The sequence below is a fragment of the Pholcus phalangioides genome, unplaced genomic scaffold, assembly GCF_987345545.1.
Source record: "Pholcus phalangioides strain wild (caught in Gottingen) unplaced genomic scaffold, Ppha-v1.0 ptg000001l_1, whole genome shotgun sequence".
Classification (NCBI taxonomy): Eukaryota; Metazoa; Arthropoda; class Arachnida; order Araneae; family Pholcidae; genus Pholcus; species Pholcus phalangioides.
This window is the reverse complement of record NW_028301594.1, coordinates 28,544,962-28,571,106: the sequence shown is the minus strand read 5'-3', so window position 1 is coordinate 28,571,106 and position 26,145 is coordinate 28,544,962. Positions and strand designations below refer to the sequence as shown.

General features: G+C 39.4%; 1 protein-coding gene across 1 annotated transcript in view; it reads left to right on the top strand.

Moving 5' to 3' along the window:
* Positions 1–20,267, top strand: part of LOC149090277 (sodium-dependent dopamine transporter-like) — a 67,743-nt gene extending 47,476 nt beyond the window's left edge. Inside the window, exons 7-15 of the mRNA XM_089233759.1 lie at positions 3,330–3,464; positions 4,323–4,426; positions 7,433–7,670; positions 7,839–7,979; positions 12,590–12,689; positions 14,243–14,343; positions 14,475–14,642; positions 16,231–16,299; positions 19,709–20,267. Coding sequence (XP_089089885.1) covers positions 3,330–3,464; positions 4,323–4,426; positions 7,433–7,670; positions 7,839–7,979; positions 12,590–12,689; positions 14,243–14,343; positions 14,475–14,642; positions 16,231–16,299; positions 19,709–19,732 — 1,080 coding nt within the window. The 3' untranslated portion in view covers positions 19,733–20,267. The remainder of the gene's footprint in view (positions 1–3,329; positions 3,465–4,322; positions 4,427–7,432; positions 7,671–7,838; positions 7,980–12,589; positions 12,690–14,242; positions 14,344–14,474; positions 14,643–16,230; positions 16,300–19,708) is intronic.
* Positions 20,268–26,145: the final 5,878 nt, after the last annotated feature.

Genomic DNA, 26,145 nt, shown 5'->3' with positions numbered 1-26,145 from the left:
GGTCTCGTCCCAATTTTTTTTTTATAAAAAATGTCTTGCTTTTTCCCCGTATTTTCAAGCTTTTGAATTTTTCTTGGACTTTTATTCTTCAGTGAAATCAAGGACCAATATTATGATAACTTGTAAATTATATCACGATAATTATGATTATAGTTGTTTTAATTAATTATAATCTTTTTATTATTCATTTTTCATAATTTGTCAAACCAAAAGTTTCTTTCGCCAATTACATTTTAATCTACTGCGATTTGTTGCAGCTCTTTATTTCCCGCCATTAGCGATTTTTCAACGGTGATAAATGGCAAATTTTGCACACTTTCGGCCACTTTTTTATCGATAATTTGGGATGTCCAATATTTTTCTGACGTGATCTCGATTTCCCATATTTTTGTGTACGTGACGTGTTTGCTTTGATAGTTTTCCACTAGAAAACCTTTCGTGGGCCGGAATGAATCCCTTGTGGGGAAAGGGGGGGGGACTGTATTTGGCCCGTGGTCAGGATATTGTGTATCCCTGCCGTAAGATTTTATTCAGTGAATCCCCGCTTATAATGTTTACCCTTAGAACGTTTTTTACGACTTATTTTCGTAGTCCCAACTTTTACTAATAATCATCGAGATTTCCCGTTTGAAGCGTTTTCCCGCGCTCACGACCGTCAGCGGGGATGCACTGTAATTGAATATTTGACTGAATCTCAGATAATCTCACCTCGTTGAAGGTCACGGGTTCAAGCCCAAAAACAACAACAGGTACATTTGGCTGTCCACGAAGAAGTTGAGCTTGGTGTTGCTGGAGAACCTGAATAATAATAATAACCAGCTCCGGCTAGTAGAGCCTATGTATGGCACGTATATAGCAAACGATATAACGATGACATGACTCAGCCGCACGTGACCAGTAGATAAATGCGTCCGAAGCCAAGGGTCGTTTTTCCTACGACAAAGAATAATATAATCCTCGTAAAATTTCGACGTATTGTAACAATCTCGGCGTCCATTAACCGGTTCTTTTGTTGTCTGGTCGCTGACACGCGAATAAATGTATATTTTTACCAGCAGCTCGTGACCTGGAGATTGTTTTGATTGCAGACCTGATGAAATATGCATTTCGGGAGCAATGGATTGACAATCATACCACATGGGCAAATTAAAATAAGCTGGAGGGTGTCTTCGAGATGAGGGAGGGGTGTACAGTTGATAGCTGCTGAAATTTTGCGTGTCCAGAGATTTATAAAATCGCAACAATTTGATCATTTGATCTTTTTTTTTAATCATTTTTGTCGCACCCCGGCCATTTTCTGCACACGAGGGCTAATTAGACCGGGACCTACAATTTATTGCCGATTCCGAACGGCAGACTTGTTTTTATACTCATCGAGAGGTTGGTGCGCTAACCCCTTGATGGGGGGACTTGGCAATTTTTTCTGCGGTCGTGTCGCCATTTTTGTTGTACCCTGTGTCAGGAAAGTTTAAAATCGCAACGGAAGGAATTGGAAATAAAATTCAAGATAAAAACTGTTCAACTTTCCTAAGCAAGATTTTACCAATTTATAGATAACAGCAAACTGTAAATTTTACTCTTAATTAACAATTTTTTAGCTAATTAAGAAAACCACTGTAATCAATTAAATTGCTGTGTCCATGTATTATTTCAATTAAACACGTGTAAACAGCATCCATTTATATCCATAATTTTAAGGGAGAAAATTTAATGCTTTCTTGTGAGTGGTGCACCAGCGGTTCTCAACCGGGACTCCGTGGCCTCTTACGGGCAGAGGGGCATTTATGGTTTTTCCGCCTGCGGGCAACACGAATTTCGCCGCCTTCCGCCCATTCTAGTCTAATTTTCTTGACTGCAGTAAAGCAATCGATTTTCCGAATACCGATCAACCGAAACATCGGTTAACCGAAGGAGTTCCAGTCGACAAATTCAAATTTCCGTGCCATGTAGAAATGCCGCTACCGGACGCAAGTACTTCCCCCCCCCAAATGATATATTCCCCAAAGTGATGTAAAATGTATACAGTTCTGTGTTTAATATCACTGTTTGTTTGTTTGTTTCGTGTTGTGCCTATTACACTGGTACAATTTCTTTCCGTGCATGATCGGTTATCCGAAAAATCAGTTATCCGAACACCCCCAGTCCCCCAATTGTTTCGGATAATCGATGCTCTGCTGTATTCTTTCCTCGAATTCGCCCCTCTGTGCTATAATCCGCTTTCCCCCCCCCCCACTCGTGCAATAACATGCTTGCACATTGTATCGGTCACTCACATGCTTGCACACTCTTTTGGTCACTCACATGCCTGCACACTCTTTTGGTCACTCACATGCTTGCACACTCTTTTGGTCACTCACATACTTACACATGCTCTAAGTCACTCTTTTAATCGCTCAACGACATGGTTCCTTGCTTTATAGGTCACTTTTCGATCATTTACACGTGCTCTAAATCACTCTTTTGGTCTTTCACATGTTTGCACACGCTCTAGGTCACTCACTGACGTGGTCCCTCAATCTTTAGGTCACTCTTTTATTCATTCACATGCTTTCTCAAGTTCCAAGTCCCTCTTTTTGCCTGCTCAAGTGCTTAATTTCTCTAGGTCACTCACTGATCTAGTCCCTTACTCTCTCGGCAGCAGGGCCGTCTTAAAAGCATCAAAGACCCCGTGGCAAAATTATATTTTTGAGGCCCTACCTGGCTAGAAATGCCTGTACATACCAATTTACACACTCTCGAAAATTTTAAACGGATCTCATTTTTTCATGACCCCCCCCCCCTTCTCTTGAAGCTCCCGGCCGTTCCCGGAGAGGCCCATGTATTAAGACGGCACTGCTCGGCAGAGGCGGATTTATTTAGGGTTATAAAAATTTTAATAATCATAGGCGTGATTACGTGCGTGTGTATTTTTAAAAAATACAAATTTTGCCGCCCTTTTTAAATTCTACTAATTTTCCTCGGCCATTCATTCTTCAAATTTGCTGCCCCTATGAACTTGCCGCCCTGTAAATACGCCAGTGCGTACGGGAAATTTGGAAAAAAATCAGTTAAATATGCGGTAAATAAATTTTTTAAAAAGATAGTCCCAAGGGGCTCCGCCATAGAAATTATATGCTCAAAAAAATTTCAGCATATAATTTCAAATTTTACACATTTACTTTTTACGTGTAAAGTGTGTGGTTGAGGCGAAAAATGTATAAAATATCCCATATTATTTCACCATAGCTCACATAGCTCTTGTTGTGTGGCAAATCCACCAAATCCACTTACGAGGCAATAGCAAGAACCCACAGACAGTCACTTTTTTTTCTTAATATTTTTCTTGGCAGGTTGTCTGGGTGACAGCCACCGCACCGTACTTCATACTGACGATCCTGCTGATACGCGGGTCTTTCCTGCCCGGTGCTTTGCAGGGAGTCAAATATTACCTGATGCCAGATTTCTCGAAACTTCTTCATTCGCAGGTAAACTTTCTTTTTACGTGTGTGTGTGTATATTCCATAGAACAATTACAATATTTCCAGATGAATGGCGATTGAGAACAACAATGCTTCAGATTAGTTTTCTATTCCACTCATGGGCGGAGATACGGGGGGGGGGGGCGTGAAGTTGACTAATGTGAAAGGTGAAGTTGACTGATCTAATGTACATATGCATTGACATCATCATCGTGACCCCCCCCCCCCCCAGATCTCCAAGTCTATCTCCGCCTATGATTCCACTGCATTCTGAACAATTTCATTTTTACGAACTGCATGCGCTGTATTCTCACCGTCTATTCTGGTTATGTGCAGGCTACGGCTCGCTTTGAGACTCTTTACGGCCCCGCCGCAAATTTCAAAATAATAGTATAAAAATTTCCAATTTCAACGTTTTAAAAAAAAAATTATTTGGGGAGGGGTGTTCCTACGGAAACTATAATTGTGAGAATTCAAATAGAAGTAGAATTAAAAACTTTATTTTGCATTCAGTTGTCTTGATTTTTTGTGAAAAAAAATGAAACACATATGCATTTAAGTTATTAAAATATATACTTATTTATTTTTCCGCAGTTGTAAAGGATAAACTATTGTCCCTTATTTGCGATGAAACCGTGGCAGTTTTCAAAGTGTACAACACACATTCCCCCACTTCATTTCTAAGCATAAAAATTCTAATTCGAAACCAACCAGTTCTCGAATATATCTTGGCCGACCAAAATATTTATTTCTCTGTTTTTTTTTGGCTTACTTCCCTTAAAAGGTTTGCCCATCATTGGTCTATTCTATGTATGAAATTCCGTGAAATTGATTAGAAATAACCGCTGAAGCATTTCATTGCAGGTATGGGTGGACGCAGCTGTGCAGGTATTTTTCTCCGTGGGAGTTGGTTTCGGTGTTCATCTCACTTATGCTTCGTACAATAATTTCCATAATAACTGCTACAGGTAAGCAAGCCCCAGCTTCTTATGTAATTTTAATAGATTAGTAGTTAGTAGCATTATGCAAAAGTTATTAGTAAACACGATTCAGTAGTCTGGAATCTTCCCATTCGGAAAAAATCTCTCCACACAGAACAGACAGACCTTCTCAACGAGACACTTAACACATAAACACGAAAATTCGGGAATTTTCAACTTCCAGTATGGAAGACAGATGGTAGCCTGAAACTCACATATCTCTGTCGTCAAAAACGTTAGGGTCACACAAATATATGCACCAAACTTTCCAGCATTCATCGATTCGTTAGAAATTCGTCCCAGAGTAATGTTTACGATATGCATGTGGTATGAAATCTTGATTTAATCATTGGGCAATTTGAATATTGTGGCCTTTGAGTTGGTATTTATTTTGATTCCCTTAACAATAAGGAAGAACTAAAAATCTCAACATTTCTCTAAGGAATGGCTAATGAATGAGTACATGTTGGAATGTATGTATTTGTGTTGTGAACCAAATAGGAAGTTTGTTTCTTAGGAATGTGCTTGTTATGTGTTCGAGTAGTGGCTTCCGAATTCAGAAGAAGAAAACTCAGCATGGTTTCAATTTTCTTCTTCTGAATCGTGCTTATTGTGCCATGGGTGGATTTCAAATGTTGTAGCCCTGGTTGTATGTGAGCGCGTACGTGCGTGCGGTCTCTGGGAGAGACTTCTTTAAATGGGAGATCGGTTGGAAAACTACAAGAAAACTGTTTTTTACAGAAAAACACCCCGAATTCTCTTCGTATAAGACAGTGATCGATAAACCGGGTCGCCCCCTAAGGCCTACGTTGCTGAGAGATCGATGAAGAGTATCGCGAAATGTTTCGGGAATTAAAGTACTCAGGGAAAATCGGAAGTGCTGCGATTCTCAACTCGTTTATCACGGCAATCGAGAATGTATTACAGAGTGCCTAGAGCAGCGGGGGTTCTTAACCTTTTTCCAGCCGCTACCCAAAATTAACAAAAAAATCGGCTACGTGGCCCATGGGACTGTTTTTCGAAATTAGTAACACCAATGACGCAATAAGTGCATTTTTGTATAGCTGGACTTGTGGATTTGTGCGACACATCTTGGATTCCCCTGCGAATCAATTGTAGGTCGGGACCCGTAGCTCAAGAATGAATGAGTCGCCGATTTATTTTTTCCCCGTTTATATCCCCAATCAGTCATGTGCCTGGCCGGACTTTCCACTCACGAGAGAAAATCAACCGTTTCGCGAGCTTCCAAATGTCAATTACCACTGGTCTAAACAGTATCACGGGCACCCGGGCAGAAGTCTTCCGGTGCATTAAGCGTATGTGTAATCGGCCTCTGCTACGGAATCACGTATTTTAAATGTGTAAATTTGCGTATAGTTTTGAATTAAATGATTTGAACTCAGCTCTGGGTCAGTAAACCCACCTCCTCAAAACCCGGCACCAACTGGCACAATGACTAGAAGACACTAGCCCGTGTTACCATTGCCACGCCGATGTCAAGTGTAAGTGGCTGAGCAACTGACCTCCAATGATGCGAGAGATATTCGAGAACACAAAGGGTTCTCGACTCAACCAGCCAGGTGGTCAGCGAACTCGGTACCTCGCTGATCCGCAGAGCTGAGCCCCATCTGACAGGGAAGACAACAAGCCACAAAAAAGTCAAACGAAAACATTGGGAAATCCTCCCATAGCTACCTAACCATGTCAATCCCCAAGCCCAAGAAACTGTTATACTTACTTCAGTCTAGGCTAGACCTCAAAGAGAGGCCTTTCCTTGGAGGCCAGAAGCGAACGCGTCTTACCGGAGTGAAATCTGCAATTCGAATGATCTTCAACAGACATTTCAATACTACAGAAGCGCATTGTAAGATTTCACTCAAGATTGAGAATGAGATATCCATTTGTTGAATAACATTGTTGCTGCCATCTAGTAAATGAGTGATTGGCACTCGAACCCGAGCTTCCTTTTCATGGGGGATGAGTTATCTATTCACTGGGATGAGCTAATTCAGGGGTTTCTAACCTTTCTCAGGCACGTCCCAAAATCAACAAGATCAGCTTTGCCACCTCCCATGGGACTCTGTTCTTCGAAATTAATGAAGCCAGTGACGCAATGCAGGGCCGGAACCGGGGGCAATTGCCCCGGGCTGCTGACTTTAGGGTGCGAAAGTTTTAGGTGGAAACAAAGAACACCGTTACAAAATTATCGAATATTAAAGTTGTGGGGGAGGCAAAATAATGTTTGCCCCGGGCAGCAAAAATCCTAGTTACGGCCCTGCGCAATGCATTTATAATAAATAGACTGTAAATGGATTTGAACGACTCGTCTAGGAAGCTCCTGCTAATCTATAAGTTCGGGTCGCGACCCATAGGTTAAGAACCCCCTGGCCAAGAGATTAGGCCAGGCTCGACCTCACTATACGCATTCAGACCGATTTTTCTCTTCTGTAAAAGAAGGGAATCGAAAATTCAGAAAATGAAAATCACGGAAATTCAGAATAAATTAAAGAAAAAATAGTTTTGGAATAAATGAAAGAAATAGTTTCAGAATTTATGAAAATTTTCAGAACTCGAAAAATGACGATAATTCATCTTTCCAAAGATGATTGAAGTTAAGAATTCCACAATTGACGGAAATTCAGAATTTATTAAAAAGCAATTCCAGATATGGTGGAAATTTATAATTAATTGAAAAAAAATCCAGATATGGTGGAAATTCAAAACTTATAAAAGACTCAATGTGCCCCCCCCCCTCATAAAACACGGCGCGCAACCTCACCTGTCGCAGAACCTCTAAGAGTGGCTCTGGATTAGGCTCTTTACTAAAATACTAAAAATTCATAAGACTGCCGCAAACGTAAGAAATTTGAGGAATCGCGGTTGACAGAGAATTTCGTTGTTTTTATGTAATGAATTTTTGTTATCATTTTTCTTTTCTGAAACATCAAGTGCAACCCTCGTTTAATTAATTGTGTGGATGGTTTTACCGTGTAGGGATTGTATCCTGACTACGGCTGTGAACAGCTTCACGAGCTTCTACAGCGGGTTTGTGATATTCATTTTCCTCGGTTACATGTCTCATAAGCACAACGTTCCCATCAAAGATGTCGCCATCGACGGACACGGGCTCGTTTTCCAAGTCTATCCCGAAGCCATAGCCACACTTCCAGGAGGACACTTCTGGGCCGTTCTCTTCTTCCTCATGCTGTTGAGCCTCGGACTGGACAGTGCGGTAAGCAATCGGATACTTACGTATCGAACAACTTAAAATCGCGAATCTTCTATTCTAAAATCTCTTCATTTAAATCTAATGTAATAGAAGGGTAATAAGTACAAACGCAAATCGAGCTTTTACTCTTCAATACAGACTAGTGGATAATGAGAACTGTTTTATTCGCAGATGGGTGGCTTGGAATCTGTCATAACGGGTCTCATGGACGAGTACAAGGATTTCTTCAGCCGTTGGAGGTTCAGCCGAGAAGTGTTCACCGCATTTGTCCTCTTCACCTCATTTAGTATGGCACTCATCAACGTCACTAGGGTAAGTTATACCAACATGCCCTCGAATAATCTCTTCTGAAGAATTACCCTTAATGCATGTGGTACATACCTGTATGGGAGCTTAAGTATATATGTATTATATACAGCAGCGCTTCTCGAACTCTTTCTTACTGGTAAAAATCCATATTCTGAAGCATTCTTGAAATATTACCCCTGTTTTAAGGTAGTAAGGCCTTGAAACAATATTGAAGTTTTATGGAACACAATTGGGGTACTATCTGCTTTCTAGAGAACCATACACACACATGTTTTTGGTATCATCTGAAATATATCCATGGTCAACGAGTCATTCTATCCAAAGTTGTTTCCGACATTTTATTAGTCCTGGAGTTCACAACATTCGCGAGAAACCCTTAACAATAATATCTATGTTCTAGGAAACCTTCGATATAAAATGTTACAATATTATACAATATGCAATCTTACTATTATTAACTATTTACATTGCTGTTCTAGCTTAGGAGTCGCTTGGGGAAATACCAATGCAATGGTGTAGGAATCACTTGTTAAAATATGTATGGTCTGGAAACAATTCTGATAATATCTTAGTGTCACTTGGTAAAATATCCTTTGTGTAAGAGGGAATCACTTGGAAAAATACCCATTATCTAGGAATAACTAAAAAAAGAACAATAATATATATATCCATTGTCACTTGGGAAAATATAATTGTTTTATGAATCGCTTGGGAAAATATTACTTGAACAAATATTCATGGTGTTATAATGATATCAATTTCTTGGAAAAATACCCATTATTTAGGAATTACCTATAAAATTTCCATGGTTTGGAATTACTTGGGAATATACATACTATCTAAAAATCACTTGGAAAATATCCATGATATAGAAATCATTTGAGATATATCTTAGATCATACACTTCCAGCTGAGGGAATTTCTTGGCTGTTCTTCTCCTGGTTCTCTTTTTAGGGGCCATTCAAGTATAACGTCAGTAGCGATAGGGGGGTTTCGGTTTGCTTACTTTTGATGACAAGGGGTGGGAGGGGGGTTTGGCTAATGCTTACGTCATCAACCACACTTTATTAAAAATATGAAATATTCTTAATTTCATCTTTACTGGAAATGCGAAAAACAAGAAAAACCTTTCCGTAGGGGTGGCAGAGCTGAAGAAAGTCTGCTGACGGGAGGGGGGGGGGTCAAAAAAGGCTAAATATCTGCTGATGTAATACTTGAATGGGGCCCCCTTAGAAGTTACTTGGGAAAATATTCATTATATGTATGAATTACCAAAAATATCCTTCAAAATAATATTCATTTTCCACTTCAACATTACTACCAATAACTATTAGAACAATAACTACTGACCCTGGGGGTGAACACCGATAGATGGCGCCTTCATTCTCCACCCAACTCTACCGGTAGGAAATTGCCGAATGGGATATGACCGGAATTTGTGCGCGGAAAAGTAGTAGATCACTTAAATGATTCGCGACATATTTAAATATTTCTTGAGAAACATGCGGCACAGTTCCAGAGCACCTAAGCAAGGCAGTCTTAAGAGTGCCATGGACCTGAAAGTGATTTATCTGCGACCCTGCGTGGCAAATTCTCAACCAGATCTCATATTTGTGAGTTTCCCTTGTTCATTTGAAGCTCCTTGGGAGCATACTTTAAGATGACATTGCACTTAAGTGACCCACGGCACTTTTTTAGAACATTTGAGTGAACACATTAAGCAGCCCACGGCATATTTACACGTCACTTGTGTCCCGTGGTACAGTCCCAAATCATCAAATTGCCCCACAGCACATTTCCAGATCCTTCATGCGGTCCGCGGAATATTTCCAGTTCACTTAAGTGACCTTCGGCGCTTTCCCAAACCATTTAATGAGTGACCCGCGACCCGTCCTCAAACCAATGAAATGGCCCCGAACTCTCCTAAATGTTGAGCAACCTTGTTTCAAGTCATATCAAGAGTCCATAACGCGAATAATGTCAGCCACGGTCAAGAGCAACGCGCTACAACATTTAAACTTTTCGGAGGGAATCCGTTTAAATGGTTTCCAATTGAAACAGGAAAAACTTTTCCAATCGGCTCATAATGTCCGTTTCAGATGGATAATCGTAGTGATTTTTTATTATATCTGTGGTCGGTGAAGGTTAATGGAAACGGCCGAACACACACACAAGACATTTCGCTTGAAAGCGATAGTATCGATCATCCGAGCGAGTCTAAAAGTTCAGCCGAAGTCAAAATAATTAAGAGACCGAAACTAGGACACACCCCGACATCAACAACGTCGACGACGACGTGATTTTCTGTCGGTTTTGCAGCGGCGGCAATTTCGCGTCTTATCTCTATTCGGAGAATCTCTATTCGGCGATTCTCCTTCATCGCCCTTTTGAATGGACGCCCCGAAATCCACTTCTTGTTCTTCGGCGGAAACTTTTCCTTTTAATCGTATCTTTAGAGCTGATCTCCAGAGTTCATGTCGACGAGATTACACCAGACGGAACCAATAATTAATCACGTGATGTGACCATATATATACAAGCCCCGCAATCGATTCATAACTTTCTTCTTCTTTTATTATTGCCTCATGTATATCTCGAAAATTTTATATAAATAGGAATGAATAGACATTCATTTCTGCACGTTTCCTGAGATATATTATTATTCAACCCATACTCCTCGGAGTCATCTTATTTGGCCCGCAACCTTAAACCTAATTTTCTAAGAATAAACCAAGCGGCACATTTTCAGATCACTTGACGCAGTGCCGTAACTAGCCATTCCTGTGCCCCGTACAAGAATTTGCATTTAGATCTCTTTTGGTCCATCCTTGGACCCAGAATGGCCCATTTTGCCCCTCTCCTCCAAGTGGGGCCCTGTGCGAGTGCACCTGTTGCACCTGCCTAGTTACAGCACTGATCTGCAGCATATTGACAAATCACTTGAGTAACCCGCGACACAGTTCCAGATCACTGAAGCAGCCCACGAGCACATTTACAGATCACTCGTGTGGCTCGCGGAGAATTCTATAGATTACGTAAGTGACCTACGGCACAGTTCCAGATCACTTAAGTGAACCGCGACACCTTTTCATACTAATGAAGAGGCCCGCACTCCCCCGAAGATTGAGCACTCTTGATTTAACCCTTTGATTGGCAAGCATTGAAATGTCAAGAAGAGAAAATTTTTGAGGGGTTATATTAAGCTAATAAGGGGTGACCTGAATGCTATTACATGACAGAAAAAAAAAATATTGACAATATTAAAAAAAAATATGGGATGTTGTACTTCAGGAATACACTGTATTCATATGATTTACATAGATTTGAATAGTTTAAAAAATGTTATTTATTGTTTGCAAAGTTACTTTCCTATCATTGTTGAATAGAATGATAGAATGACAAATCTCATTATTGATACAGAATGCACAGCAATATTGAATGTCTCCTCCACAAATGGTTTTTTTCCCTCCAGAATGCAGGAGTCTCAAAAATCGTTCTTACTTTTCTTGTCAAAAAATAGGAGACGTGAACCTTTCAGACATCCTGCTCGTAATTATAGGTATTTCATGAACCGCTCACAAATAAAAATAAAATGTTCAGGAGCCTTCGAAGCATCGAGGCTGAAAGGAGCTCAAAATATAAAATGCCTTCACTTCAAAAATACGTGTAAGAAAACCATGTTGATTGAGAGCAACACACCGCCAAATGAAGGGTTAACACTCATGCACTATAGAGTATTTTAAAAGAGGGATCTCCCATCTTCCATGGTGTATGCTAGGTCACAGGAGCAAGAGAAGTTATATTGGCCAAATGCGGAGGGGGGGTCTATATTGGCCAAAGGCGGAGGGGTTCTATATTGGCCAAAGGCAAGCCTACTTACCTAAAGGCTTTTCTAAAAGAAAGTATTTACTCTTTTAATTTTTTTTTTTTTTTTTGAATTTACCAATTGCTGTGGAAGGAATTTTGCAAGACTCTTAACTCTCCACTACAAAATATCTATTCTGTTCTGGTATCATGTCGATGTTTTTTTTTCGGATTAGCTCAATAAAATCCCAATAATATATTCAGATAATCGGTAATTTCAATTGTTTGCCCCCGAATCTTTTCCGGACAATTTCTGTCTTTTCATGCACTTTCTGAATTTTCTCTCCCTCTGCCCTATTTCTGAATTTCTGCCCCTTATATAGTTTTCTCTTAAATAAACCATTTCTACCACCTGTTTGAATTTCTGCTACCTTGCCCCCTTCCCCGAATTTCGCCCTCCCCCCCCTCTTTTTGCCCATTTCCGAATTTTTCTCCTCCTTTTTGCGCTTCCCTGAATTTCTGTCCCTTTTCCGAATCCCCCTCCCCCTTTAGTGCTACCCCGAATTTCTGCCTCCTTTTGCCCTTCCTTGAATTTCTGTCCCCCCCCCCTCCCTTTTGCCCTCAAAATTGGCCCCCTGCTTTGGTGTTTCTCTGAACTTCTGCCTATTTTTGCGCTTCCGTGAATTTATGTTCCCTCCCTTTTCTAAATCTCTGACCCTCCCCAAAATCATTGAATACTTTCATATTTATATATTTATCATGTTCATAAACATACGGTACTTGACAATGAGTTTTTGTTTATGGAATAGGGAGGTGGCTACACCATGTACTGGTTCGACACGTACTCGGCTGGAATCTCGCTCCTTTTCTCAGCTCTGTTCGAATCCATTGGAGTAGCCTGGTTCTACGGTAAGTACGTAAAAAATGCAATCCGAATAACTAAACACCATACATATTGACATTAGATAGCCCGAAAGTTCTGGGAGTTTTTTTTTTTTTTTTTTCTTAACACAGCGCATGTCTTTTTATCATACTAAAATGAACATCTTCTGGCAACAAGAGGAAGTTTAAAATACATTGAGATGTCCAGTCTAGTGTCCCATCGGTATACATTACAGTAATTCGGACCATTCACAGTTGCAGGTAAAATTATCAGTATAATCGGGAAAACAAATAACTTCTTTTTAAAAAAAATTGCGAAACATTAGTTACATAACAATGTAGAAGGAGTAAGCAAACTTCTTACGCATTTTAAGAATACGTAACTGTACCACGAATTTTCAATGGTACGCAAGTCTTTAGTGTATTTCTAGGGACCGCAAGCGTTCTACGCATTTTAATGGGTACGCAATCTTCGTACGCATGTAAGGGTGGAGAAAGCGTCCAACATTTCTGAAGATACGCAAAACCTCCTGCACAACTCTTGGGTGTGATACGGATAGTTCTCGACACTCCTGCAAATAGAAAGCATTATAGACGACTTTTTCCATCAGCCCAAGATATCAAGCAAATAGATATTTTCTGGACATTACGCCGAGGTGAACTCGGAAAGACAAGTCCTCTAGTCTCCGCCGGGACTCGAACTCGGGCCTTCTTGCAAACTGGGGCAAACATGCTACCATCTACACCACTGAATGAACACCAGAACTTTGATACTTGATTTATCCCGTTGCCCAGATCTCTTCCAGCCCGGATTCGTGGCATCTGCACCACTGGTGACACGACCCTGCCTTCCTTATTTCACGCACTGTGGCGTAAGGCTCTGAAGTAGAGGCATTAGTAGCCTCTCTTAACTTTAGCAAATGGCCCCCACGTGGGACAGTAAAGAGAGCTAAACGGCTTTTTTTCTCAGTCCTATCTCCCTCTCTCTATGAAAGAAAGAGATAGGGTTGAGAAAACAGCGCCTCATGCCACAGTGCGTGAAATAACGAAGGCACGGTCGTGTCGCCAGTGGTGTAGATGGTAGCCTTCTTACCCCGGCTGGCAAGAGGGCCTGAGTTCGAGTCCCGGTGGAAACCAAGTGACTTTTCTTTCCGAGTTCACCTCGACATTAGTTTTTTATCCAGGAAAATATCCATTTCCTAGAAAGCATTATATACCAAAGAATGCAGTTGCTTCTTGTCTGAATAACTCGCAAGTTCTCTCAACTTTCAGGAAAATATCGTTCAAGTTGAATGAAATATTGGAAAAGAATTTTTTTTTAACCCTTTAAGCGGCATTGACGAGATATCTCGCCTCCTTTAAAGCCTCTTGTTTTATCATTCACAATCCTGAATATTTTGTAAAGTTGATTTCTCAATGACTTAGTTTACACCTGCTGAAATCGAGGGAAAAAACCTATTACATTAAAAAAAAAAGGCATTTTTGAAGGGGTTTAGTGATTTTGGCTGTTGCTTAAAGTGTTAAATATACCCATCGTGGTTCAAACGGTTTCTAAATGACTGTACGTTTTCTTCACGTAGGAATCGGGGTGTTCTCGGAGAATCTAAGAGAAATGCTCGAGTTTAAACCTGGCGTTTACTGGAGGCTGTGTTGGAAGTTCATCAGCCCCATGTTTTTAATAGTAAGTCTCTGGTTCCTAAGAAAACCGAAACTATGTGATGTGAGGACTTATTTATTTTCTCTTAAAATATATTCTCGTTTCAAGTTAATGACGCCATAATACTAACTCAATACAAATTCTTTCTTACTCAGTCTGTCATAGTATCGGCCATCATCAGCAGTCCACCGCTCAAGTACCAAGACTATTATTATCCGAAATGGGCCGTCAGCCTAGGCTGGCTGTTCGCTCTGTCATCTGTCTCGATGGTTCCGCTCGTTGCGGCCTACAAACTCTGCAGGGCCAAGGGGAGCTGCACCGAGGTAAAATTGTATTTTTTTCCCCCGGGTGATATTGTAAAACACCGTGATTTCCCGCGTATAATCCACAGATACTAAAACATTGAGTTAAAGTGTCATTGTATAATCCGCACATGTGCAAATTTCCATCATCAATAATGAAATCTAGAGGAATGCTTTCCTAATTTTTAAAAACATCCAACCTCTCAAACAAAAAAATGATAATAATTGCAGGTAATAGAGCCGCCGCTGTGGTGGTGGAGTGGTCATAGTGACGGGCTCGCATCGCGAGGACCCGGGTTCGAACACCACCATCGCCACAGTTATGATCGGCTGAAGTTGGTTTTCTGTGGTTTCCCCCAACTTCGAGGCGCCAATGCGAGCCGATTTCTCCGTTAAAACGTCTCCCAACAGGTGTACAATGGAACAAATATTCAATCATTTGACACAACGAGCTTCCCATCTCAGAGAAATATATCGACAGATACAAGAGAAATATATTATCATAATAATATATGTATATTATATGTGTATATTATAATACACAGCGAAATATGCATGGTATAATGGACCGACAAACTCAGAGGGTTGTTAGTAGACATCAATAGGAACAAAAATTGCAATGGAACATGTTGTCGCAAATCACGTTGAGAGTGAAAATCTCGAAAAACGCATGCAGGTTTCGATGTCACGCTGGAACGACAAAAAGTACAATAACAACTACAAAAAGATTTATATTATTAATTATTACAAGAGTGTGGCGGCCGCTGACGTCATTGCACTCTCTACAACGACGTAAAAACGATTCCCGGACGTGCTCGAAGATGCCAGTTATGCTTTTGATGTCTGCCGCAGTGACGACAATCCGCACTATGAGATCCTCCGGTGTGCCCACAGGCGTCGCATAAACGAGTGATTTAAGGTGACCCCATAGGAAAAAGTCACACGGATTGAGATCCGGCGAACGTGGAGGCCAAGCAACGGGTCCCGCGTGTCCAATCCATCTCCTTGGGTATGTAGCATCGAGGTGATTGCGCACATCGCTTGAAAAATGTGCAGGGGCACCATCATGCATGAACCACATGCCTCGCTGCACTGCGGCCGGCACACTTCAGATATGGTGAGCACGCACGTCAAATATGGTGAGCGATGCCACGAACGCATTCAGCGATCAACTGACATCCACCTTTCGTCTTCTCTGGACTCAGAGCCTGCATGCGTTTTTCGCGATTTTCACACTCTCCACGTGGTTTGCGACAACACGTTTCATTGCAATCTTTATTCCTCTTGATGCCTACTAACAACCCTCTGAGTTTGTCGGTCCATTAACAGAACACCCTGTATCATCGACATGGCTGCACAAGTCCCTCTAAACTTCCGCTTTTCCACAGTGAAATCGACCCTTTCATTATTGATTTCTATCGAGTGATCTTTCAACTCTTGTTTATTGTGACGTTTATTCGAAAAGCTTCGTAAAGTAGCCGCCACCTGCCTGTCAATGAAATCAAATATGTGTGTGTATATTTGAGATCCAAAAGAGTGTGTATTTTAAAATATTCCAAAAATTTAGAAAATCTGTTAATTTTAATTTTTTCTCTTTTGTCGATTGCAGCGGTTAGCTTACACCATGACTCCTCACGTCGACCGAGGAAACGTCGAAGAATCGACAAGAAGACTAAAAGTGAGTAAATTTTAAAGCATAAAATAAAAATCCTGTTAAAAAGTGATTGTTCACCTCAATTTTTCGGTTTGAAAAAAATCAATTTATTTGAATTTCTCGAATCAGCTTCAAAACCTAATCATTAAAATTAGATTTTTAAGACCTGATTCAAATATTTGTTTGAAGAGTTGAGGGGCCGTTCAAGTATTACGTAAGCAAATTTTTAGCCATTTTTGACCCCTTCCCCCCCCCCCTTGTCAGCAAAATTTCTTCATCAGTTCTTCCACTCTGAATCCTAACGCATACTGGTGGGATCAAGACGTACACGGGGGGGGGGGGCACAGGGAGCTCGTGCCCCCTCCCCACGATCAAAAATTTATTTTTTTAATGCAAAAAATAATTTTCTTAATTGAAATTTCGGAAGAAAATACCTTTATATGTTATTATAATCAATTTCTGTTAATTTCAATGCCATTTCGAAGGCTATATGAACTCAGAATTTATCTTTAATAAATTCATTGCGACCCACGCTCTAAGCCATACAATGATAAATCCACATAAAGGCCCTTGGTCCGCGAACCCAATATGGCCCTCGGGATTATCTGTTGCGGTCTGCCCTCTTCAAACTTAATTTTGTAAAAATGAACTAAGCGGCACATTTACAGATCTCTTAAGTGTCCCGTGGTACAATTCCAGAACATTAAAGCGGCCCGTGACATATTTACAGGTCACTTAAATGACCCGGGACACAGTTCCAGAACACTTAAGCGATTCGTGACATATTTAGAGATCCCTTGAGTGACATGTGACGTAGTTTTAGAGCAGTTAAGTGCCCCCCCCCCAGTGTGGCTCTTCATCACTCAAGTTACCCGCGGCACATTCTCAGATTATTTCCGTGATGCGTGGCACAGTTCCAGAGCACTTAAGCGGCCTGGACACATTTCTAGAGCACTTAAGCTGCCCGGATACATTTCCAGATCACCTAGATCCGCGAAACATTTAGAGATCACCAAAGTGGCTCTGTAGGGCACTTATCAATGGTGGGGATGTTACTTCAAGTGCCCACAAACTAACGAAAGGTTTTTTCTCGTTTTTGGCGCACCGAGTAAGATTCCATCAAAAATATTTCATATTTTCATAAAGGACGGTTGATGACATAAGCATTATCCAAACCCCTCTTCCCCCCTTGTCATCAAAAGTTAGCAAATCGGAAACCCCCTTCCCCCCCATCGATGATGACGTAATACTTGAACGGCCCCTAATGGTTGTGAAAGCTCTAAATAAGAGCATTTTTTAAGAACGCAAAAATCATTAGCACACGATCAAAAAAATCTAACAAAAATTTGTCAAAAACCGATTATTTCGAAATGAAAGTATAATTAAGATGTGGAAAAAAATTATGAGATAAAGTTCTTAAAACAGAAAACAACAAAAGGGGGTATTTAGGAAAAATGTTGTTGTTTTGAAAGCATAAAAAAATAAAATAAGCGTTTGTGTGAAGCGTTACGTTCGAGAAATCTTTATTAGACAGCATTGCTCAAGAAAGGTTTATTGCAGATTCCATTGTTTAAAGCCAATTATTATTGAAAGGCTTATTATTTAAGAGAGAGAGAGAGTGACTAAAAGAAATGGAAAAAAACATAATTTTTATGTAGCTTTTCTTTTATCGAAAAATGTTTACTTTATAAGGTGGTTGTTTAAAAATCGTTATTTAGTCATTGAGATGTTTCTATCCGCGGATAACGTCACTCAAACCTTCGTATGGCTATAACCTCCATATTTAGGAAAGAGAAAATTCAACTGCCCGTGCGGGGAATCGAAATCCATACGAATGTTTTTCACAGCTGGCTGATTCGAAGATGCACATGAGCTCCAAGGAAAGATTGAGATATTCGTTGCCTTTGTAGTCTAGTGCAGTGTTTCTTAACCTTTTTTTGCCCGTGGCCCTCTTTGAACCGTATTTTTTTTCCTGTGGCTCCCCTGTCTTACGCAGAGTCTTCGACCCTCATCTAGAAGCACGATCTTTTATACGTATTGAATCGATTTTTTCAGTGAATTTATACTGAACGAAATTTTGCAAATAGGATTGGCCTCCAGACCACTGGCCTAGAATTTATTGAGCTCCCCAATAGTCCGAAATCTATTCAGTACCGTCTCAACATCATGGGCCCTAGGCAAAGTGATGTGATGCTATGGTAGTCCCATACTTAGCCGGAAATAAACAGCCCACATATTTCCTAATTATTTTCAAAATTCATTGTACTATACAAAATATCATAAGGTGGGGTCACTTATGGACATAAGACCCCCGTGCATGACCCCCCTTACAAGAGTGAGACTGACAGAGCTGCAGCCCGTGGCCTGATATGGTTTTCATTTTTTGTTTTTCTCACTATAAATTTTATATAGAGGAGGGGTCTGAAAAATCTAGCCGGGGGCCTGTGAAAAACCCCATCCTAGGGAACCTGCTGCACAATGTAGGCGGTGAGCACCGAGTGGGTCCTTGCCCTAAGACGGCCCTGGTTTTATGGATGGTTTTGTTGGATTCTGTAATTGTAGTCACTAATATAAAAGCTTAATTTCTTCACACCCCTTAATTTTTCTTCTCATCTCTCTGCAGCCCTCCAAACCACCTGTCATGGCTCCCTTTCTCAATTTTCTTCCGTGCCCCCCCCCCCAATGAAATATCCCAGTACCACTAGGGGACCATATAGCCCCCGGTTGAGAACCACTGGTCTATTGCATTCACCCGAAAAGTGAAAGGTGTGGAAATAAATATTAAAAAACATTGTTGTGATTATTGAAAAACAACTATTGAATAACATTTTCCAAAAACAATTATTGAAGAGCATTATTTAAAAACATTTATCAAATATCGTTTACAAAAACAATTATCGAGAAGCAGTTTTTAAAAACAAATACTGACCAGCAATTGTTAAAAAAAATTCATGAATAGCATTTTTCAAAAACTTATTGTGGATAGAATTTTTCAAAAACTTATTGTGGATAGAATTTTTAAAAAACAGTTACTGAAAAGCATTGTTTAAAAGCAATTATTCAAAAACATTGTTTAAAAACAATTATTCAAAAACATTGTTTAAAAACAATTATTCAAAAACAATTATTCAAAAACAATTATTCAAAAACAATTATTCAAAAACAATTATTCAAAAACAATTATTCAAAAACAATTATTCAAAAACAATTATTCAAAAACATTGTTTAAAAACAATTATCGAAGGCCATCCTATAAGACCTCAATAATGACAATCATCACTAGAAAATCCTAACCTAACTTAACTTTAAAAAATATTAAAATTTAAATAAAAATTCCTCTCCGACAATCATTCATTGATAACAAACCTCGAAATTAATTACTTGAAAAAAAAATACATTATTTAATAAATCTTTCTTTTTTCCATTGTTGAAGCTGTCTCATTGGATGAACGTGTGATCAATCGCCAGCAACACACAAAAGACAAGTGTCATATCATCATTTGCAGTCACAATAACAACAATTCAAGACATTATATCACGAGTCGTCGTTTTATTGTTTCCGGTGATGCGACAACAAAAAGAAAAGAATAACAATTCACAAACGACAACAATGAGAAGACTGAAAGACTTCGTATTGGTTAAATATAGTTTTAAAAAAAAAATTGATTGAGAAAAAACTTTATCGATGTTTTTTGTCCAGTTCAAAAACTGGGTTTTTTTGCGACCAAAAAAAACTGTTTTTTCTGTAAATTTCATTCCCAGAATTTATCTTATAGTTACGATTTTTTTCGGTCGTATTAACGAGTTTGATCGTAACGAAAAAATGTGTATGTTTATCAAACTATCTCTATGTCTCATTATTTTCTAGCATCAAAAAAAATTAGATTTTACTATTTGTATACCTTTTATTTGTTTTTATTTTTATTTTCTCTCTCGTTGTAGTGCATTATTGCTTTCGTGTCAATTAATTCAATTATAAAATATATATTGTCGTTTTACGAGGGGGTCTGTGTTTAATTCCTATTGTGACGTGTCATTGTTGTTTCGCTGATTTTTCGCAGCTTCCTATACTATTTTTGGAAGTGTGAATGATTCCTGTGCATTTCTAAAGATTCTAGGGAATTCAAACCGCCTGCGTATTTCTGAGCGTACGAACACTTTCCACGCATTTCTAAATATATGCAAGCTTCCTAAGTATTTCACGGAGTGAACACACCTTTTATGTATTTCTGGAATAACGGACTTCTCTCTTGGATTTCCAGTTTTTTCGAACGCCTTCAGTGAATTTCTATGGATGCGCAATCGCCTACGCAATTTTAGCCTGGAGTGCACGCATCTTCTATGCATTTCTAGAAGTACAAACACTTCTCGCACATCTGCCACGCATTTCTAGGAGTACAAACACCTCTCACGCATTTCTAACAGTGCAAACACCTCTCACGCATTCCCAAGGGTTTCGCCCTTCTGTGCATTCCTAGAGATACGCATTACTAGAACGCGCATCCACCTCGCATTTCTAAATTAATGCAAGCCTCTTGAGCACATTCATGTATAATGTATGTTATATATTGTCGTTTTACATGGATGCGTTTTTGTATTTAATTTCTAAAATGTGACTTGTCAGTGTCGTTTCGTTGAATTCCTCCGTTCCTACGCATTTTTAGAAGTACTGATGCCTCCGGCGTCTAGGGATTTCCGGGTTTTTTTGGAAAGGGTTGGGATTTAGCGAGCTTCCACCGCCTTTCGCGCATTTCTAGGAGCACACGCATACCCATGGGCGTACCCAGTGAGGTGCAGAGAGAGAAATTAAAGTATAGTAATTGGCACAAAGCGCACAGACGTATCAATTTAGTATCAGTGAGTTGCCCCCAGTTCAGATCCTGGGTACGCCCTTGCGCACACCTCTCATGATTCTCTAGTGAATACAAGCCTCCTACGTATTTCTTAGCGTACGAACATCTTCCACGCATTTTTAGGTTTATGCAAGCTTCCTAAGCATTTCGAGGAGTTAACACACCTTTTATGTATTTCTAAAAGAAGAACGGACTTCTCTCTTGGATTTAAAGTTTTTTCAGACGCCTTTTGTTTATTTGTATGGATGCGCATGAAGTGCCTACACAATTTTAGCCAGGCGTGCACGCATCTTCTACGCATTTTTAGGATTACAAACACCTCTCGCCCATTTCCAATCAGGGCCGACACCAGGCATGAGGCGACGAGGCGGCCGCATGGGGCGGCATTTTTTATGACAGTTTCATTATGACGGTGCTTTCACTCTCGGAAATTTTTACACATCGAAATAATTTTGATGGGAAAGTGCGAGGGGATAAATAAGCGCAAGTAAATGCAACACTTTTGAGTGTTGAAATGCTGCTATTCACCTGTTTTGCTATTCAATGCCTAATTCATCTCAGCTCACCTGCTTTCTTGCACTTCCAAAAAGTGCCACCTATCTCTAGAGAAGCTGGTTTCTAAAAAAAAAATTAGGTTCCTTCTCTTTTTTTGTTAAAAAAGGATCTTTTTCACTCTTTACCAATATTTTTCCGAATGCTTTCCTTTCTTTAGTCGATTATGGAATAGAATTAGCTCTAGTGTGGTGCTGGAATGTGCTGACCTGTTTATACCTATATCTGTTCTATATATCAGAGGTTTCCAACGTAAAGTTTCTCACGGAACTCTTCTTAGTTATATATAAGGCTATTCCGTGGAACCCTCGACGATAATGAGGATGTTCTACAGAGCAAATCTTTGTATATCTAATCCAAAAAAAAGTGTGTCCCTACAGCTGCCCAACAACATCATGGCCCCCAGGGCAAAATGAAAGAGGGCCTAGCAGCACCTCTTATTTTACAAATTTGTTGTCATACATCATTGTGCCAGATCTTATCGTGGAATCCCCTATTCAACATAGGTCTCTGCATCGCCCCCACAAAAGGAGTGGGGTCTGTCAGCGCTCCTGCCCGGGGGCCCGATATAATTCTCATTAGATGTGTTCCTATTTTTGCTTTTCCCACTACAAAGTCATATTGGAGGGGGGGGCTGAAGAGTCTGACCTGGGGTGGGGTTTCACTAAAGATCTGAGTCTTTTGGGGGATGACCTAGAGCTCCAGGATGGAGGGGGGCATGATGAGCACCGAGATGCTAGCGGGGAAAGGGAATATTTTATTCCAACATGTAATGTGCCCTTTAACTGGTTTTTTTTTTTCCCCGGATCGAAGCACATTACCTTTTATTTCACCTGCACACACCTGTTTCTTCAACTCACAGAATTTCGATATCAGTGCGAAATGGTAAAGCAACATGCTGCCTTATGCAGTATAGGGAATTTTTTTTTTCTGCGCATCAAAAAAGCTCTGTGTACGTGGAAGCATTCTCAGACTCTAAACGGCCATAATTTGTAAACTTGTTCACCATTTAAAAAAATGATGCCTTTCTCAATTAATTTTGTCCGTAACTAATAATCGTGTAAAAATTTCATCAGCAAAAATATACCTGATATGAGAAAGACATCAATGAAGTAGAACGCCTTCCGCCACCTATCGAATTAAACTGTTACATTCTTCGATTGAAATAAGCAACTGAATTTCGATATATATGTGCCGCATGGGAAAAGCAATATAATATGTTATTAATTATTATTTTACAAGAAATAATATTTAATAATATAAATTTTGTTTAACTATCAAATTTACCACGGAATTTCACAAGTTGTTATTTACACGTAGTAAATTAACTTTATTAATAGTCGCAAGGTGCAGCCGTCCTTAACTTTTATATTGTTCATAATTATAATCACAGGAAATCTAGGACGGTAATAATCAACGGACGGTTGTAAATCAACATTACACCTTGCAAGATGTACTGATGTTCTTTTACCACACATAAATATCAACTGTTGAAAATTCGAAATGAACTGAACAATTTAATTAATTTTATTGCTTATAAAAGAATATTAACTAATATCATATTATATTGATTTTTTTTTTTTTCATGCTATACATTAATCAGAGTTCAATCACTGATTTTGATCGAAAAATTGTAACAGTTTCATTTGATAGGTGGCGGAAGGGGTTCTACTTCATTGATGTTTCTCACATGTAGTACAGGGTGATTCTGAATTCATGGGACAAACTTCTAAAGATGATACTGAATAAAACACCTAAACAAGCACTTTTGATCATAGAATATGTAGTCGAATCGTAATAGCAAAGGCGGTAGAGGGTGTTTTGGAGAGTGCATAAAAGCACTTCACCAAAAACATATTTTCAGACGGATTTGCTAAGATATGTGTTATCATTCATTCGAGGGTCCATATGCATCTATGAATTGGAGTTTGTTTTTTATTGGTGCAAAGATCATCAAGGTTATGCTGCGTCAAACAATGATCAAGCGGTATAATGATTTGTGGTAGAATTTGCGTTGCCAGGTTGGACCATGAAGAAAGCCTACCACATTATAATATTCTGCAACCTGTTAACGAGTACTGGCGTACCCAAGATCGGCCTTTAGGGGGGCATTCGGTTTGGGGGAAACACAAGGAATCTCTCCCAGAGAAATTTTGAGGAGCTGCTGATCTTCAAAAGCATTTTAAATTAACGTATTTTCTTCCGATATTTTCATTTTTTACTAAAATATTTGAAAGTATTTTTAATTCTTGATCGTCTTGGGGGAGGGCACGCCCCCCCCCCCCCTCCTCTCATTCGCTCCTTCGTACTACGCCTCTGGTCACAAACGTATGAACTCAGGGATGCTACATTTCGCTAGGAAATTTCTCTGCAACGCGTCGCAATACGTTGCAACGTGTAAATAAAAAAAGCATAGGAAAAACATCTTTACGCTACGCGTGTGTAGGCAGCATAACGCGGGAAATCACGATTTCAAAAACTAGGAAGAGTTATTCTTGGATTTTGTTTTTTCAATAAGTAAATTTTGTCTTTGGATTCAGAATAAATATTAATTAATTTTCATGTTTTCTCATATATAAAAGTGCACAAAAGCACATTTGTGATACTTGATTGAATAAGATTTTTCTTTAAATAATTTTATGTAGAATTTTAATGCGGTATAAGGATATATACATACTATAGAGGTGTGTGTGTGTGTGCCCAATAGCTCAACTATTTCTTCGAAGGGCAGAATTTTTTCCAAAACTCATAGGAAAGAAGAGAGTTTTAAACTTCTTAACTTCAAAGAAGTGTTATTAAATTGATTTGATATATTTACTCTCATCAGGGCGTTTTTAGAAAATTCTCTCGTGACATCTTAAGTCATCATCGTTACTTCCCCCCCCCCCCGTCATCCAAGGCGGTCGTGACCAACACTTTGGGAACCACTGAAGCAAGGTAATAGAGGTCAAAAAGAACTCTTTTCAGAAAGTTGGTTGTATCTTAAGGACGGCAAAATATTATTCGCCTCAGACGGCAGAATTTCTAGGACCGGTCCTGTTTCCAATAGTTTCGTATGCCTCTTGTACATCCCTAATAATCCCTAACATACGCATTTCTAGGTAAACGAAAAAACCTCTTGAGTATTTCAAGGGATGCGTGCAATTTCTATGCATTTCTCTCCAGAGGGTTTCGTTCGCCTCTCCTCATGCCTTTCCCAGCTCCGCCTACACTACATTTCTAGGTATACGCAAACCTCCTTGGCATTTCCAACAGTTCGAACTTTCTATGCATTTCACATGCTTATTACTAGAGTTTATTATTAGAGTTGGGACCACGAAAATAAGTCGGACTAAGCGGGGAAACATTCTAAATGAGAACGTTATAGGCGGGATCGACTGTATTCAGAAATTTTAGAACTTCATAAATGAATCACGAACAGAGAAATAGGGCTTGTGCTGCGATCTATTATTTAAAAATTGAACGAAAAACTATCGACTAGTACTATTTCTAAACCACAGATGGTAGTAAATTCATGTATAAGGGTATTTTTTACTGCTGGTCAAAACGTCAAAAAACGTTCATACGTCAACAAACATGGCGGCCCGTATGTTGAATTTGCAGCCAGCCACTGATGATATGTTCCTGACGATATTGCTGATACTTTAGATATGCGAGGGGAAAAAACGCGTCCAGTTAACCGACAAGCACAAAAAAAAAAATCGCTAAAAATCCAGTTTATACACGTTACTGATCTAAATATGTTCGACTTGATTCAATAATTACTGCCTCTCTTATGTAAATGTGGTCGGTCTTGACTTACTGTAGTTTCTCCCGATAGCTATACGGCTCTGACTTGTATAGTTTCATAGTGCGGAAAAATATTTTCTTCATAAAGTGTTTACTACCATTTAGTTGTCAAGGATGATACTAGATGTGCGTTTTATTTTCTCAATAAGTATCAAATGGCAGATGATGTTTTATAATTGGTTCCGTTTTCCCGATGTTTCCCAGTCTGTGAATAGATGGCACCAAAGGTCCCAATGTTTAGACGTTAAATTAATATTCCGAGCGAAAAGAATGATATTTGTGCATATATATAGAATCAACTTCAAATTCAAACAGCATAATATTCAATGGTTGCTAATCAAACATCTTCAACCCTTTTGCCGTGGTGGTGGGGAGAGATCTTGTGCTTTCTTTGCGCGAGAAAGATTTCCATGTGTCTTCAACGCATGGCCCCTGGGGATTTTTATTTTGGCCCACCATCATTTTCAGAAAATGGTTGAAAACATTGAACAATGATTTATTCGAGAATTAACGCAAAAGAAATAACTTCGGAACTGGTGAAAGAAATCATTTTTGAATTTTTGATAGAAATAATTTTACAATCAATGAAACAATTGCATAATTATTGAAAGAAATTATGTTACAATAAATGAAGCAAAATAATTTCAGAATTACTGAAATAAATAATCATTTAAAG